General features: G+C 36.4%; 1 protein-coding gene across 1 annotated transcript in view; it reads right to left on the bottom strand.

Moving 5' to 3' along the window:
* Positions 1-816: 816 nt before the first annotated feature.
* Positions 817-18818, bottom strand: part of LOC141744372 (protein FRA10AC1) — a 28147-nt gene continuing 10145 nt past the window's right edge. Inside the window, exons 8-14 of the mRNA XM_074590143.1 lie at positions 12999-13044; positions 6814-6927; positions 5749-5791; positions 4172-4296; positions 3525-3563; positions 2072-2156; positions 817-1591 (exon numbers count right to left, since the gene is read on the bottom strand). Coding sequence (XP_074446244.1) covers positions 1549-1591; positions 2072-2156; positions 3525-3563; positions 4172-4296; positions 5749-5791; positions 6814-6927; positions 12999-13044 — 495 coding nt within the window. The 3' untranslated portion in view covers positions 817-1548. The remainder of the gene's footprint in view (positions 1592-2071; positions 2157-3524; positions 3564-4171; positions 4297-5748; positions 5792-6813; positions 6928-12998; positions 13045-18818) is intronic.

Below are 18818 nucleotides of genomic sequence, written 5' to 3'. Positions count from 1 at the left end.
TACTGTACCATCTCATAACTGTAACTTTGAAGACCCCAAAAGGAGTAAGTTAGCCAGAACACACAATATACAAAACTCGAGGCAACAAATATAGCAACACATTTGACAAAAGCCCCTTTAGGCAAGTTGCATACACGTAAGCAGATTGCGGCAGATTGGATTTGATTCTCAACCAAGCTTGCAAGATGACAGAGAATTAACCTTTAAATCCACCTTCTTACCTAAAGAAGCCTTCATGCAAGGCTACGTTTATTTCTTACTCAAGGACACCCTAAATATGTCCTTGTACTGTCATCTATTATGTAAGTACAAATTGTTCAAAATGTAATTATGTTAAGTAATACTTTGTAAATAGAGTTCTCAATTTATGAGTCCATGTAAAATGTTCATAAATACACTGCAACCATCTCTGCTGTTACATTTTCCACGTCAAATACTTATTATAAATACTTTCTATAAATATATCTACAGTGGGAAGTACTTATCAAAAATAGATTTTATACAACATTAACTTTCCTTAGATTAACATGAACATTTAATTAAAAAAATGTTTGTCTTTATATCCAAAGTAATTTCCATCTGACAAAGAAAATAGTCACTTCAGCTGTTCATATGCAGACTTTCTTTGGAAACACAAAAATAAAGAATGTTTAAAGTTGTGTTGCAATTTAAAGAGGAAGATGAATCCAGTAAGTTTCTCAAGCAATATACATTCTTTACTTGTCTATTTAGGATTACACTTTAAAGAAGGATTAACGTTCAATCAATGTTAAGGAGGTCAGAAACCATATATAACATACAAGTCACATGTACGTCTCCAGTAGAAAGCCACACACTTTATTTTTTACATCAAAAATTTCACCAACCAACCAGATTTTTCTAAGTGGAATTATCAGTCATGTCATATTATAACTAAAATTTAAAACAAAGTCACAATGAACTGAACTTTTCTAAGGAGTATGGGACATATTTCAGATACGGTTTACTTAATTCAAGCAAAATACCTATTTGATAAAAACTGACCTTCTCCAATCACATTTGAAAATACAGACTAAATCTGAATATTAAAGTCTACATGACCAATAAATTTAGGGCTATTAACTCTTGTTTAATAAATTAGAAATATTAATATATAAAAGTGTATGGCTTTAAACTAATAACAGAATCTTCCAAAATGCCCCTTTACAAAAAAACTGACAATAATTGAAGTTTGTGAAGAAATAAAAAGCAACCAACTTCCTTTATGTAACGTCAATAAACAATTTGTTTACATCCTTCCTACTTTTAAGTTTGGGTGCCATATATCTTTTGCACTGAACTGAAAAAATTACTTCTCTTATTTCATGAGTATGCAGCCTACCACAAGAAAAAGAAAAGTTTCTAGACCTGAAGCCTTCTACAAAGATACTCTACTGAGATGGTCCGTGTGAGTGACTGTAGAAAAGGTATGCTGGCAGAAAGAGGTCTCTGGTCCCTAATTATGACTGGATTTCCAGACTTTCATCTTGATAATACGTGAAGAAAATCAGGCTACATCAACTTCAAGTTTCAGAGAAACAAGTCTTGAAAATACTCATCAAACTCCTCCTCTCTGTAAAAAAAAACAACAAAACAACAAAAACAGTCAAAGAAAGTTCTGCTTTGGATCTATACCACTGTACCTAGGAGATAATCTTCGTATGAAAAAGATTCATCAGACTTCTGATTAGAATTTGTAGCTGGTATAGACCATTTTGACTTATTCAATACATTCCAATACCCTTCACATTTCCCCTTCTGTGCAACAGCTGTGATAATTGACTGTTAGGATTTACTTCTAAGATAGTTAATGGTACAGTAGGGGGTAAGACAGCAGTGGCATCGTAGTGGTTTGACAAAAGTTTCTCCTCCAGTGTTGTGTATTTCTCCTCTTTAAAAAAAACATACTTAGGTTTACTACGTGGAAGGAGATCTGACCTAATTTTAAATGTCAGAATACTCATTAAACCACTCAGGAAAAAATCTCTGCCTTTTCAGTTCTGAATGGACACAGTATGTTTTATTAGCTACAGGTTCACTGGATCAAACTAACCGTGATTTTTCATCTGCTTCTGGTAGAGGACCTTTCCAAAAGTCAGCATCTGAAGGACCATCTTGTGCATCGCTGTTATCTGAATCTGTTAAAAAATTATAAGTGCTTATGAAATAAATTTGAAAAGAATGTATCTTCTTTTTTTATTATTATTTAGATGGTATAGTGCTAAGAGCAATGTTTAATTGTAACCATGAGAATAAAAAGAACACTTTACTCTGCAAAAAGTAAAAAAGAATAACATGGGAAAATGTTTTCGATATAGCATCAAGAAGACTCTTATATATCATGAACTAATATTTTGGCCAAACATAACAACAATCACGTCAAAACACTGATCTTGACACAACAGCAGCATCGCACTTTTTTCCTAAAATTAAGGGTTTATAATCACATACCCAGAATTACAGTAGTTTCAACTCATGATATCAAATGAATCAATTACTTTACTCCTATTTGAATGACAACTTTTATCAATTGTAACTTACCAGTGAAATTGTCAGAAAACATGGATTACTGCATAACTGTTTCGTGTAAGTATACAGAAGGAGTGAAAACCAGAAAAGATCTTATTATCAGAAATATGCCCTGACCTAAAATAAACCATTCTTCCAATAGAGCTTTCCTGACAAAACAGAGACTTAGGGCATGGTGGTCTGAGTCGTACGTAAACTCTTCAGGTCTTCCGTATCTAACTGGGAAAACGTAGGTGCTGAGCACATTCCTAAAAACTGATAGCACAGCAGAGCCATCAGTAGAAACACTCCATCCCTTCTAGACAGTCTGCAGCAAGAACTGGCGTGACCAGGAGATGGAGCTTATTTCATCAAAAGAGTAAGTGGGGGCTGGCATTTGTGAGGTAGGGAGACAAGCAGTGCCTGAGGCGTCACCCAGCCTCCCACTGCACCCACCCGCAACAAGTCGGTCTCTGAGGTACTACAGGTGGTAAGGTGGAAAAGACTTCAGTTCAAGCCTATGATTTATTTTAAATCTATTAATTTTTTTGAGTGGAGTACATATTAGTATCATTCCTTGAAAGGAAATGTAGTAGTAGTTATATCAGAAAAGTACTTTCTTTACACAGCAAACATTACACGGCACATATTTGCATATCTGGACCCATGCAATTATTAACAATGTGCCTATTTTTGCACCCTCTTCTCTGGAACAACCTGACCTCTTATTTTTCTGAATATTTCCATTCTGTTATCTGCCCACATTTTTATTCCTTACTTAAACTTAAAAGATTTCCTTTTTAAAATTCCTGACAGTTTTTCTCCAGTAATTTCTAGTAATTATTTCGACCCTTCATATTTCTGCTTGGTTTCATATGGCATTCTTATAATCTTATAAAATATTAAAACTACCAGAGAATAAAACAATGACAAATGACCATGAAATAATACAACTTATTACAAAACCATAAAATGCAGAAGATACTCAAATACTTTACCTTTATCAGAATTATCTGAATCTTCTGAAGAAACCTGATCTGGAAAGAAACACCATTTAAAAAATAGTAAGCTTATCTTGCTTTTATCCATTATCTCAAATTGTTAACAAGGATATATTTATCACAATGTATTACACATAAACATGTGCGCACATACATGCACACAGCATACATTCAAAGAAAGCACGCAAACACTGAAGTAAAAAGATTTTTTTTGCATGAGTTCAAAGGCCATCAGTTTGAGCTCAAATATGTCATCCCGAGATTTGTGGTGTAAAAAGGTTATCTAACAATTCCAACAGGCTTTCAACCTCAAAGCCTCAAGGAATTAAATACTTCACAACACTTTTTGGTATGCAACGTCCGAATCTTGGACAAATTTTCATTGCAATCTGTATTTTCCAAAAAGCTTTCCTCTCTGTAAAATATAGGAAATTTATCTTTTTTCCCTCCAAATTTATCTTTTTCTTGCACATAGGAAATTTTGCCTATGAAATGTATCTTTTTGGCTACCTGTGTTACACAATCAAGAAAGTTACATAACTATATTTATACATATCTGTATACTTATGTAGCTACAGAAAAACTAAGATTCAACTAACATATTTGAATATTTTAAAAATAGAAGGTCTCAAATTTAAATTTACCTTCATTGGTCTTCTTTTTGGACTTCTTTTTTTCTGAGGAAGATAATTTTGTCTTCTTAATTTTGGGCTCCTTAGAGTTAGGCACAGCTGTGCCTCTTTTCTTGTGTGCTTTGACCTCTCTCCTCCTTTAAAAAAAATGGATGTACATCTTCTGTATTATATGTATTATATGTACTCCTCAAGCAACAGTAAATCTTAACTATTTAATTCAGTCAAACAGTTGCCATTTTTTCAGAAACTTATCACTAGTTAAACTGAAAAAAATTAATTCAGTTAAAATGAAAAGTGCTATAGAAACACTAGAGCTCTATAGCTAAAGACAAAGGAGAGGAAACGCTCAGGCTGCTAAAATGACACTGATGCAGGCAACAAAACCAGTGAATTGTCTAAATACAGGTGATAATTTTATAACATGCCAAATTCTTATTTATATTGAAATATTATTTTTTCTTTTAGCAAACAATTTTGTATATATATGTGTCATGAGAAAAACACTGTTAATACATGTTTTTAAATATATTTTCATATTTGATAGTGACAAAACATAAGGTAGAAGAATCTCAAGCCTAAGAACCTACTACACACCAACAACCCATAACTTTTTCCTGCTTCTTTGCACAAAGTCACTAAAATTGTTTCAAAGTATTACTCTGCAATTGACAAAGAGAAAATGTTTGACCATACTTATTCTCAATTCAAGTGGTTCTACAATTTTAGTTCCAAAAAGATGCAAGACAAATCAAGCTAATCTCAGTTAGTTACTTCTCACCGTTAATATGTGCCTACACAGTGCTTTAATGAAATCGAATCTGAGTTAACTTTTAAAAGGGATTAATTAACTATCTTGAATATATCCATCTAGACAGACCTTTGATTTTTGTTACTTTAAAAAAGAAATCATCATTTCCTAGCTCAAGGGTTTCCCTTTCATATGCTTTTCAGACAATTGTACAGCTTAATTACTGAGCCATGCAACAACTAAGTGAATGCCACACTGAGATTCAGAACACCTGAGTATCAGAAAACTGAGTATCAATAGCTGTGGAATTCAGTAAGATTATAGATAACAATAAAAAACAAATCAAATCTTAATGCACACATTTTATAGGTTCAAAATTCACTACTTTCCTCTCCCATTAATAACTGATTCTCAAAGAAGAACAAATACTCAAATTTAAAATTTCAAAGCACAGTCACTTGACTCACACATAAAACCACTATTTTTTTAAGAAAAGGAAAAGCATTCCAGCTCTCAAACACAGAGGGGGGGGCGGGGCGGGGAAGGACAGTGTTTTCCATAAACAATGATCACTGGGCTGAAATTAAGCAAAAGAAACTTTTGTGTGCGTGGGGATGGGATTCTTCCAGTTAGAGGGTTTTTTTACTTTAATTAGCACAACAATATCTAACTCTCAACAGTATCAAGCCAGTGACTTTATAAGAACTCCAGAACAGAATCTATTTCAGCATAAATGAAGTTCATAATCATCTAGCTGAATTTGCCCCCCTGTTTGATGTTCATCATAACTGTAATCTATCAATAATTCAGCCCCCATATTTTCAAAATATTTCATTACCGGTGATGAAAGTTTAGTTTGTAGGAACATTCCGGACATAGTCCTGAAAAAGAGAGAATGCGAACATTACACCCATGTAACTGATAAGCATAATCAACAAAACTTATTAACACATATCTAAAACTAGATAGAACACTATCTTCTAATTTCAGTAGCTTTTCCTTCAAAACAAAAGTTACAGTGTAATTGCAGCCAGGGCTGAGAAAAATACAATGACAGAAGTCTTCAGTACAAACCCAGATTTTACTAAACCTGGAGAAAGATCACAGGTTTAGCACTGGCAACTTGTCATAAAAAAGTATCAGTGCTTATCACGTACTTATCCTATTTTATGGATCTCTGTGGACAGATCAAATTGTTCTAAAATTACACTGAAGACACATAAGACTCTTAGAGCTTTGCCAGAGACCAGGTGCTGCCCCATGTAGTGTCTTGTGCACAAAAGAAAAAACCACCATTAGCTCGTTTTACACAAAGTAACTGTGTAAACGGGGGTAAGTTAAATGATCTCGTGAACATATCAAAACGTACACCATATTGAGTAAGAAAATCCCACTCAAGAGAAAAGACTGGAAAAGGAAGTGATTTAATTAAGTTAGAATTTTTGGAAGAAAACATTAAGTATTAAAAATAAAATTAGTAGAGCTGAAGGCGTGCAAGAAGTTGTCTGGTCCAAACCCCTGAGGACTCCTAAGCCACCCAACTGATTAAGCAATGACAATGATGAAATCCTCCTTACATTGCCGTATTGTTCGTTAAAACCAGACATGCTTCTACGCAAAAAAGCTTATAATCAGTTATTCTAATTTTATGACACCACCAATTACACAGAATGAAGCGCTCAACCTGTAACAACTTTGTCATACATAATGATAATAGCTGTTCTCTCTAAATCAAGACCATCACACGACATGTAATTAATTTAACAAAATTATCTCCTGTTCAGCATTTTCAATTCTGCATGAACTAATATCATTATCATTGAGTCTCACTCAATAGACTTAGAAGTACAAGATATTGGCCTTTTTTTAAGTGTACATATCCTTGAAGGGCTGGCTGACTTACTCAATTTCACAAGCGCATTCCTCTTTTCACCATGTTCAACGTAACCAAAATTCACCTCCCAGCTCTTCAGGCCTTCTTTCTCATCGCAGTGCTTATTTCCACAGGAAAACTGACCTTTAAAGAGGTCAAAAACAGCAAACTGTGGTTCAGTGATTAACAAGCATAGGTTTGGGGGTGTTATGTCCAGTTTTGCTCAGTTTTTGCTTTTTGTTTTCCATTTCTTTCAAATAAAAAAGCCCAAATCTAAAAGTAACATCTAGATTAAGGAAACGTAACGGATAATGACAAAGCAATCAATCATACTTTTCTAATACTGCATATTTGCAACGAAAGAACATAAATTGAACTGTGTTTTACAACATATAGAAGAAGGCATATGTTATGAAATAATAAACCTAATACTGAACTCTGAAGAAATGAATGTCATTAGGACACATTCTATATCTTAAATGATTACTTACTTAACAGAGGCTGATGACTAGGAGCTGCGATTCAGAGACATTCATCTTTAATAACATCAGACTATTCAAAGTATCATGTATGTACAAAATTAAGACGCCCACGTTCTTATTACCTTACTGGTTTACCTGATATACTGGACGTACAATTTGTATTCTAATGACTTTCCATGAACACTTTCAAGAAAAGGAAATCCAAATCTATGAGAAACCACATGGCAGCTTTAAAAGCTTCCTTGGGTTTATTATGTTAAATACAACACTAATTTTCAAACAATTTGCACATAATCAATGTTGTTTACACTACCAGGTTCACAATATTGCAGTAATAAAGATACACATATTCTCTTTGCAGAAGACTGATTTGTATGCAAAGCTGGCAGTAAGGATGTGTATTAATAGGCTCACAAGCAGAACTGTTGGTGAACGATTAACCTCAGAACATTCTGCTTAAGCTGCTAACTAATGGATTGGCAGTGTCCTCAGATACTTCAGTTCTGCAATGTAAAACCACTTGCAATGCTAACACTTGAACCAAAAAACCACCCAAATTTATATACATTAAATATGTATAATCCTAAGTAAGGTATGGCAATCAGTACGCTGTGTCATCAGGAATAATTTATATAAAGAACCAAAAATCTACAAGGAAAAATTTATACTATATAAAACTTCTTGGAACTTAACCACTCTGTTGACTTCACATCTTCTGAAAAAAATCCCTAAACAAACCCAGAAGAACAGGCAGAGAAAAAAGAGAGACATCAGTTTTATTTATAATTAGCTGCTCTTTACAGTATGTAAAATCCATTTTGGATATTCTACATTTTGGATGTCAAAATGGGTATGTTCACAAGAATATAGTTGGAACAGTATCTTCAGATTGCTAAGAAAAGCAATGAATTCTTAGGTAAACCAGAACTTGACTGTGTAAACCACCGTAACTCCGTGCCCTTACACATTTACTTGCATTTATGATCATCTAAATATTTGAAATCATGGTGGTTTGCGTTTTTTTAGTAGATCCCTGCTCCATGCCATACACGTGTATAAACAGCCAGGCTTCTCTCACCTCCTTTCACACTGCAATCCCTACAACACACATTCAAACCTTGACTTGAATACAGAATTCCATTCTTTCTGAAGGCTTTTTCAGTAGTATTTGTCACTCTAGTATATCTGAATGTCATAAAAGCATTAAAAACCATATTTTTGCAAAGAAAGAGATCATTATAATCCCCATTGTGTAATATGGAGAACCCAAATCAAAAGGAACTACGGACCAAATTATTCAGTATTTGAAATATGACTTTTCCCATAGTTAGGTGTCCAAGAAACAAAGACACAGAAACCAGTATGCTGAGTGGACAGTTACCTATTTAATCAACAAGAAAAATGTATGTCCAAAATTCCATTTCCATCTGGAGTTGTGTCGCCTTGCTATGAGCTCCAGGGAAATTATCGCTTTCATGTTCAGAATTATAGTTCCTATAACCTGGTTGTTAAATGTGTGCTTTCAAAAACTATTAGCACTTTCTGCTTCTTGCCGAAGAGCAGAATAGGTGGAAAATACAAGTCCTGAAGAAGCTGGCGAATGATGGCATAGACAAGTGTACTCTTCACTGGGTAAAAAACTGGCTGGATGGCTGTGCCCAGGGAGTTGTGATTAATGGGGTGAAATCCTCTTGGCGGCTGGTCACCAGTGTGTCCCTCAGGGCTCAGTTTTGGGGCCAGTTTTGTTTAATATCTTTATCAACAATCTGGATGAGGGGATTGAGTGCACCCTCAGTAAGTTTGCAGATGACACCAAGCTAGGTGGGAGTGTTGATCTGCTTGAGGGTAGGAAGGCTCTACAGTGGGAGCTGGACAGGCTGGATCAATGGGCCAAGGCCAACTGTATGAGGTTTAATAAGGCCAAGTGCCGGGTCCTGCATTTCGGTCACAACAACCCCAAGCAATGCTACAGGCTTGGGGAAGAGTGACTGGAAAGCTGCCCAGCAGAAAAGGACCTGGGGATGCTGGTGGCCGGCCAGCTTAACATGAGCCAGCAGTGTGCCCAGGTGGCCAAGGCGGCCAACAGCATTCTGGCTTGTATCAGGAATAGCGTGGCCAGCAGGAGCAGGGATGTGATTGTGCCTCTGTACTCTGCACTGGTGAGGCCTCACCTCGAGTCCTGTGTTCAGTTCTGGGCCCCTCTGTACAAGAGGGACATTCAAGTGCTGGAGCGTGTCCAGAGGAGAGCTACCAGGCTGGTGAGGGGTCTGGAGACCAGGTCACATGAGGAGAGGCTGAGGGAACTGGGCATGTTTAGTTTGGAGAAGAGGAGGCTGAGGGGAGACCTCATTGCCCTCTACAACTACCTGAAAGGAGGTTGGAGAGAGGTGGGTGTTGGCCTCTTCTCCCAAGCGAATAATGACAGGACCAGAGGAAACGGTCTGAAGCTGCGGCAGGGGAGGTTTAGATTAGATATTAGGAAGAATTACATTACTGAAAGAGTGGTCAGGCACTGGAACAGCCGGCCCAGGGAGGTGGTTGAGTCACCATCCCTAGAGGTATTTAAGAAACGTGTAGATTTGGCACTTCAGGGCATGCTCTAGTCGCAGAGATCGTAGGGGTTTTTTTGTGTGTATGGTTGGACTCGATGATCTCAAAGGTCCTTTCCAACCATGAAGATTCTATGATTCTATGATTCTACAAGCTAAATGAAGTGCTGAAAATTAAAGATACTAAGGAAATCTAGAGAGCCAAAAGACTGATTTTCATGCATTTTGATCAGAACTCAGGTGTACCAGACTGGTACATGGATACATCATGCACTATCTAGGTATTGATACTTGGCTTATTTTCCATGGAGGAAATTACTGAGAAAAAATAAATGGAAACAGATTTGGAAGAACATTTGTTTAAATAAGGTAAAGCATATTATATGTGTATCTATACACATGTAAAATAGGCTAAGAAAGACACTACTATGCTAAAAGTGAAACAGTTCAATAAGATAGTGAAAAAATGGAGAGTAGATCTTTTGCAGGTATTAAACCCTGCTTTGCCAAATAATATGTCTGGTTCAAGTATTTTACTACATAATCTACGAATACAAATAAGTAGAAAACAGCAAAGATAACCACATGTTCAGTTTTGCTCTTTCTGCATATTGCTGAAAAAGTCCTATTTCACCTCTACCCAATGAACTTGTTACCTATTTTCCTACAGAAAACTTTTACCACTATCGCCTTCTGCCTAAAATACCTTTTATTTTAAAATTTTATGCCATACCTTACTATTCATGCTTTGAAAGCAGAGAAAAAGTACTTGGGAAGACATGTCAAATATATTTTTAAAATCGCTTAAAAGCTTTTCATTTGAAGGATTTAGTCTCAGACCAACTAATTCACATGCCTACTATTCACTGATTTATAAAATTTAAAGTAGGGTTTCTACCTTAAGATTTTAATTAAGAAAATGCCCATTCTGTGGAATCATTTATTGCAACTAGTAATGTATTACCACCATTAAGGTTACATTTTAAATTTAAGGAGATAAAACTGCAATCTCCAATATGACCTCCTTTTAAACCACCTACGGCAATAGATTGGAGTGGGGAAAAAAAAAAAAAGAGAAAGAAATAATCTGGCTTTATAATATGTAATACAAGTGATACCTCTCCTTTCACTCATCCTAACCCTTCTTCTTCTCCATGACTTTACACACATCAAAAACAATGCAACCAAATGCAAGTACCCCGTTCCTATGTTCCCTTCTTAACATGCCCCAAACCATAGTACAGTCCACCAGCAGTGATTCTCATCACCACTATCGCCACTAAGCGTGTCCAGAGAAGGGCTACAAAGCTGGTAAGGGGCCTGGAGGACAAACCTTATGAAGAACGACTGAGGGAGCTGGGGTTGTTTAGCCTGGAGAAGAGGAGGCTGAGGGGAGACCTTATCACCCTCTACAACTACCTGAAAGGAGGTTGTAGAGAGATGGGGGCTGACCTCTTCTCCCTGGTGACAAGTGATAGGACGAGAGGAAACGAGTTCAAGTTATGTCAGGGGAGGTTTAGATTAGATATTAGGAGACATTTTTTCACTGAAAGGGTTATTAAACATTGGAATAGGCTGCCCAGGGAGGTGGTGGATTCACCATCCCTGGAGGTGTTTAAAAAAAGGGTAGATGGGGCACTGAGGGACATGGTTTAGAAGTGGCTCTTGTCAGGGTAGGCTAAAGACTTGATGATCTTAAAGGTCCCTTCCAACCTCAACGATTCTATGATTCTATTCTTGTCACAGCTAAAATAAGCTCATGCGCTCCTTTTTTTTTATGTGAATTATCAGACAAGTAGGTATTAATGCTTTATTGCATTTAATTAAAGCAACTTATATTACTGATTTATACTTAAAAATAGCAAAAGAAAGGCATTAAAGATTCACCTCTTTTTAAGCGATCATTTGAAACTGCACCTGAGAAGAGCATCCAATACCCGAGATAAGGTTGAATTCTTGCGCCCCCTAGTGGTGAAATACTATTTCTCAATTCCTATGTTCCAGTTGTACGTTTTCCGTTAGAATTTCATTAAAAAGCTTAAAACATGTAATTGTGCACCTTCTCCCACATTTTCAAATATGGAGCATCAGATATTAAACGTAGAATGCAGCTTTAAATTATTTTCCCCCATGAAGACACAGTTGTTCATTAATTATTAATTTCTCATTTAATTTTAATTATCTTTTAAAAGCATTCAATAAAGCATATAACTATTCCAAATGTAACTATCTGTTAATATAATCTCTAGTGCTAAATGCAACCTATGACTATAACTATCTTTAGGAGCTTTAATCTTTATAGCTTGGAAAAAAGCACCACTAATGTTCACACTTCCTCCTGTGAAATATTTTTTTTTAAAAAAACAAGTGTCTTTCTAACTTCTTGTATTATAATAAATGCAGCTGTTTACAGAACCGTTCTGATCAACAGTATTGTTCCATGCAATTTTCTTGCACGTGCATACATGACTTCTGAAAACGGTACATGTGTATGAAGGTCTACCTACAGGAACAGCACTACATTTAAATAATTTTCTTGCTTGTTCAGCTACTTGAAAAAGTCCACATGCCTAGGTCATGGAATGGGAACCACTGTGCAAAGTCCCAATAACACATCGGTAAGACCTCACACACGGAAGAAGTCAGAATAAGCTACTGATTTAGAAACAGGATTGGGAGACATGACAAACATTCCCACTGATTTCCACTGAAGCTTTCAAAAACAAGTTAGCCTAAACCAGACATCACACATGGAACTTTAATTAAAAAGTTAACATTTTGCAAAACAGCATCAGAGAAACTGTTAAGAAAATTATTTCCTGAGGAAAAGTATTGAGAGACTTCAATTAAAGGTATCAAAGACTAATGAGGTCTACTGAACTGCAGAACTACTGGAGAAAAGCAGCTAAAAACCATATCCATGTAATTCTACATTATCAAATGCATTATGTTGGTGTTCTGACCTTCTGAAAATAAACCGTATATTCTTTTAATTTTAATGTATGCAGATCAGTGTGAACCCTAGAGCTACGACGCATAAAACAGCAAAGTTAGGCCAATTTATTCTCCATTATTGTCTGATAAACTTACCAGTATTGTCAAATACCGTCTAACAAAATTATGTTAAAAAGCAGCAAGAAAAGCATCAAGAAGAAATGTAATATAAAATGAAAGACAGCAATACCTTTTCCTGAAATTACTTCTTTCTCATGTCGCCATCTAAATCCAAACTGTTAAGATAAGAACCAAAATTAAGTTGTGAACAGTCAACTTATTCAGTAATGTAAAGACTAATTGCAGTTGATTGATGTCCTGCATGTGGTTCCATTCAATCCTGGTTAGTAAAAATTAATTTCTTTCTCTGTTAATTAAAAATATCTCTCTGCCTCTGCTTACCAGAAGGATTCCAATTTGCACATGCAATTCAAATTCCAGTAGACGTTGTTGAGGACTGAACAGCAGCTTTCTAAACAGCTTCATAGCAGGCAGAACAAATAGGAAATTAGGACAGACTAACTTTACTAGATACTTCACTGCAATTTTGTCTACACTAAGAACAGAGAAGACCACTGGAATACTGATATTAGCACCTATCAATGGATCACCTCTTACACCCTGAAGACAAAAAAAAAAAAAAGAAAACCAACAACTAAGTTGTATTTCTCTTTACATTGCCTAGAAACTTCACATGTAGACAACTCATCCACTATTTTTGTTTTCCAGCAGAATCTGCTTCATCGTCTCAAAATAGCAAGTAGCCTAGTGAAAAGATTTAAGATGGAAGGGAGTGAGAACAGTGTGGGAAAAACAATTTTATTTTCAATAACAAGTAGAAAAGGGATAAAACTCAGAGGCATACAACTTCTCCAAAAAGGACTATCCTGTATTTTCATTTAAAATTCATGAACACAGGATGACATGATTAAATTGCTGCTTTGTAAGCAAAGTGCAGAAGACTCTGAACTTCATGTTAAAAGATGGAGAGGGAAGAGGGGGAAGAAGGGTTACAAAATTAAAGTAGTAAAAAAATGGCTGCAAAGCCCATCTTTGGCACCTGAGTTCCAAAGCGTCCTTTGGAATATGAACCTTCTTTTGATGCACTCATAGACTGAACCCACATAAATGTCCATTTTGTAGCTGCAGTGACATAAATTCTGTAATGATTTTTAATGTTTTTAATGTAATTTTAAACACTGTACAGAAGCAGAGGTATCTATTTGCTGTGTGTGGTCTTTAACATTGTTGATTTTTTTAATAAACCATAATAATTACTTATCCGAAGGGCAACAGCGTGTAGTTCTCATACATGAAGTGGTATGTGGTTCAAAAGAACATCAGAAAAAATAGGGAAACAAAAGTTTTAGGTTATAAGAATGTACCATACTCTCATATAAATGCTCTGCACCTTGATAACAAAACTGAAAAAACTGAGCAAAAAGATATCAGTGGCCAGATGTTTTGTCAGAGCTGATTTTCCCCAAGTCAATATATTACAGAGAAGATGGCTAAGAAAACTAAGAATTTGCACACTAAGAAAATATTTGCCTCTTAAAATCAGTCCACTAATTTTCTAACTGGTATTATAACATAAATAATGTTTTCACACCTACTCATTTCACTGGTAAAAAAAAAAATCCCAAGAGAAGATCAGGTTCTACTGCCATATTGCGTATGATGACCAGTTGTGCCTGGCCTACTCTAAAAATCTGCACTGTGGTCTAAGGTACCATTATACCACTCACACTTCAGTCCAACAAAAATTAATCGATTGTAAAAACCAAGAACCGTGCTGAACAGTTCAGTGAAAACAGAATGTAAAATACATCTGTAAATGTAGAATTCATGATGGAAAACAGTTGATCTATGTGTAAGTATAACAGCGATAGTAACTGGTTTTCCTCTTTTAAAGGATATTTGCTGTTTTACAGGGTATTCTAATTCTGAAAAGCTTGTGATGTAATTGAAAAATATTGCAAGTTTACAATTAAACATCAACAGTATTTTACCACCAATTTTGAACGTATGTGCTGCTGGCAGTAAAGAGTAAAAAACAATTTGCCCTTATCTGCACGTTTACTTTTTCATAGTTCATCTGCTACTTCACCAATCACCAAGTTATCCATGCTCGCTTTTGCTACTGAAGTAGACTTGTATACAAATTTTCCCTCATGGTCTGAACTTGGTTCAGTAAGCTATAAATCAGATTATATCCTTATAGAGTATTTCTGTAATGGTATCAAGCAAAATAAGCAAAACAAAAGAAATGAGGGAGCCCAAAGCACCTAGTACATGTAGGACAAAAGTTGTCCTCATCCTCATACATTTTTGGCAATCATTCTTTCACCAACTAGTGGAAAATGACAGAGAGTGACCAAGGCTAAGAAGAAACAATAAAATAAAAAGTAAACACAATTGAATTCCTCTAACTAAGCTAAAATATCACGAACAGATTAAACTATACAGGAAAATGAAAAATTTGGGTAGGTTCTTGAATATCCAGCCTGCAATATTAAGGAATGCAAAAGCATCGTCAGCAGACAGCATTTATTCTGCCTCATCTTCTTTGTTAAATGAGTTCAACAAGATCCTAAAAGAGCTATTTCTACAAGGCAGACCAAGACCAAGCAGAACCCCAAAATACATGCTTTACAAAAGTATCAAATGGCTAACTTAATAATAAATGAGTTTTAAATATATGAAAGACCATGTAATATCCATAAACAATAAAATTCCCAAATTAAATATGGACTGTTTGTGTAATATGCATTGGCTGCAGCAACGACTAACATGTCCACAGTCACCTCTTTCAGGAAAAAAGAAATGTATGAATTTAGACAACACTGTGGAAAAACACCATAGATATTTTATATATTCTTATTTTCGCAGGAAAGCCTCCATGCTGAAAAACAATGATAAAAGCGAACACCTTAACGTTACCACGTGGAAGACAAGTTGGCCTAGAAATCTGAAAATGATCTGGAAATAAAAACAAAAGAATAAAATGTATTCTGTTCAATGACCAGGTGTCAGACAGATTTCATTTCTTAGCAAATAGGAGACATTTCCAATCTGTTAAGCTACAAAACAAAGCAGAGACAGCAAAGAAGAACCCTTCTAGGAAAATAAGACAATAAAGAGAAGAGAACATTTTGAGTCCAATGCGTATCAAAGTAAAACTTACATGCAGAGCACTCTCCCTCACTGCACTGCAAAACTGACAATAGAACTAAACCATCTGACAGTAAGATGGTCATTTATCAGCCTCAACGCTTGCAGACAAGATGCGTGGAAGGTTCAAGACAACCTAGACCTAAAAAATTCTGATCTAGGGAAAACGTAAGGAGTAACAGACCCATCACAAGCAAGAGCTGTCAGAGCACACTCTTCCAGCGTCTCTAAGTAGCCTCATGTCAGAAGGTCACCTTGGCATTTCTCATTAAAAGAAAAGAAGATTATATGTCCTAACTACACAAAGAAAAGTGGGATCGTGGGTCACAGGGTCCCATTTGCCTGAGGTCCCAGCAACCGGGGTGAGTGCAGGTGAGTGTGTGAGCAGCAGGGAAGACCAAGCCAGACTAGCCCATCAGCTAGATGAAGTGTCCTGGGAACAAGGAGGGTGAGCGGGTCTCCACCAGCCAGCTCTGGGTGTGAGAGCATCTGTGTAATCCTAAGCATGAGAGCACTGGGGAGTCTGCTGTGGGACCAGGGGAGTCCCAGCCGTCTCTGTGTGTACATATGAGGATACACATGTACGTATGCGAGTTAAACAGGCTGAACCAGCAACTGGAGCGTGGCTGCAGCCTCAGGGGTTCACATGTCCAGGGGCTTCGGTCTCTGACAAGGTGCTCTGCTTGTTTTTCAGACCTCAAGAGAGCCCCTCCCATGAAACTGGTCCTTATCATTATCTAGTACTTAGGAAAACAGTGGGTTTTTTCTCAGAAGAAAAGTTCTAAATGAGATCTGAGCTACAATCTCTATGCAGAGGTCTTTAGAAGAATTAGCTGACTAGAAGATTTTGGCTAGTAGCAAAACAATTACAGTTGTGAAAAGACAGCTGAGTATGCATGTGCAAGTCTCAATCTATGCAGAATATATATATTAAAAACATCACAGAAAACTGACCTCTAACTTTACTTTGGCACCACCTAGCAGGATATAGAATCATAGAATCACAGAACAGCCCAGGTTGGAAGTACCTCAAAAGACCATCTGGTCCAACCCTTAGTGGGAAAGAGAGCCTAGATGAGATTATCCAGCACCCTGTGCAATCGCATCTTGAAAATCTCCAGTGATGGGGACTCTACCACGTCACCGGGGAGGTTGTTCCAGTGAATGAATGTTCTCACTGTAAAAAAATTTCTTTCTTGTATCAAGACGAAGCATCATCATATAAAGCATCAACAACTATCATATGAAAGGTTGGCCAGCTGAGAAGCTTGTTACCCACCCTGCTCCTCTCACAGCACCAGTTCTGCAAAACAGAAGGCACAAGGGGCTAAAGATATTCCACTTCCAGTTTCCAGAAATGCAGAAAAAGAATCAAGGCAGGAAAAATCCGAAAGCACAGACTGCATTCCATTGGTGCGAATGGGATCAGCAGCCTACTTCCAAGAAAAAACCCTGCTTTGACATTCTTCTGTACCAAGCATGGGCATGGATAAATCAATAATTGAGAAAAATCTCATTTTTTCTGTTTTTCTAAGAATTGCTAAGAAAGGACTCTCAAATGGTCAGAACGTATTTGAGAACAGAAAACATAACCCAATACAAGAGAACAAATTACATGATACAGCAGAGTTATGCTGACATGGAAATTCCAAAAATATAGGTAATGACTCATGATCATCAATAGGAATACAGAGTGACCTCACAGTTAGGACAGCCACATTTGAAGTCTAACAGGGAAACACTGTTCACAACACACACACAAAAAGGAAACTGGGGCAGAACTGTTTCCCGCAAAAGACAGCAAACATATGGAAACTTGGCACAGTAACGAAAGAAACAAAATCTGTAAGTGTGCTCAAGGGAAAATCAGTTGGGGGACGGGGTGGAAATTAAGGGATATGAAACAGCTACAGGAAAATAAAATCAAATTTCCTCAAACTAAAAAGGAGGGAAGACACGTTCAGCATTTTACTTTTTGTTAATCTTCATTTAATTTTTGCATTTTTCTGTTCCAATTTTCTTTAGAAGGCTGTCATCTTTTCTGCCTAATATTAGAGTTTAAGCTCAGTCCTTGCAAATATTTACCAGTGAATGTAATTTTCAATACTATAAATAGTCTCGAAGAACTTTATATAGACACTGTTCACACAGCTGGGTTGTTACTATGCGCTAACAAAACTAAGACACATCTGAGTTTAGCAACACTTTTTGCAAAATCACAATGGAAAAGTCACCTTTTTTTTTTTGACTAAGAGGTTGGTCAGTCAAAAACTTGGAAATGACAAAGGCTGTTCCGGTTAAGAAGAAAAACCAGTGCTGGACTTGGGCTGTTTCTCTTAAGAAATTCTATTTATTTACAAGGAACATACAAATCCTGTTTCCATAAACAGAAAAGAACCACCAGCAAAAGACACTGCTTTAGAACAGACATTTCCAAAATTGTTTCTGCCAGCATTCAAGTACAAGACTCTCTTTTTAGACTCTTTTTTTTTTTTAACAGGAACATTCCCAGGGTTTTTTTAGGCTTCATCTACTGCTTCTCTCCAGGCAAACCTCTCTAGCCTTCTTGCCTTAACCTCCTTCCATTTTCTGCCTTTCTTACACACAATGTACCTCTTCATACAACGCCATCTGACAGAAATGCTCCCATTCCCGCAGAAGCACATTTTTGGGGCAGTGACAATGCTTGGATTCAAACTGCTGCTGCTTATTAAATAACTTGGCAAGTTCTCACAACTCTCTTTCTAGGGAAGGGGTATTAACATTCTGGTTTCACAACATATCCACAATCATAAGGCAATTTTTAAAAAAGGACATACCAAGATGATTTACAATA

This window comes from Larus michahellis, chromosome 6 (assembly GCF_964199755.1).
Source record: "Larus michahellis chromosome 6, bLarMic1.1, whole genome shotgun sequence".
NCBI lineage: Eukaryota > Metazoa > Chordata > Aves > Charadriiformes > Laridae > Larus > Larus michahellis.
The sequence above is the reverse complement of the archived record's forward strand: the minus strand, read 5'-3'. Positions and strand labels throughout refer to the sequence as shown.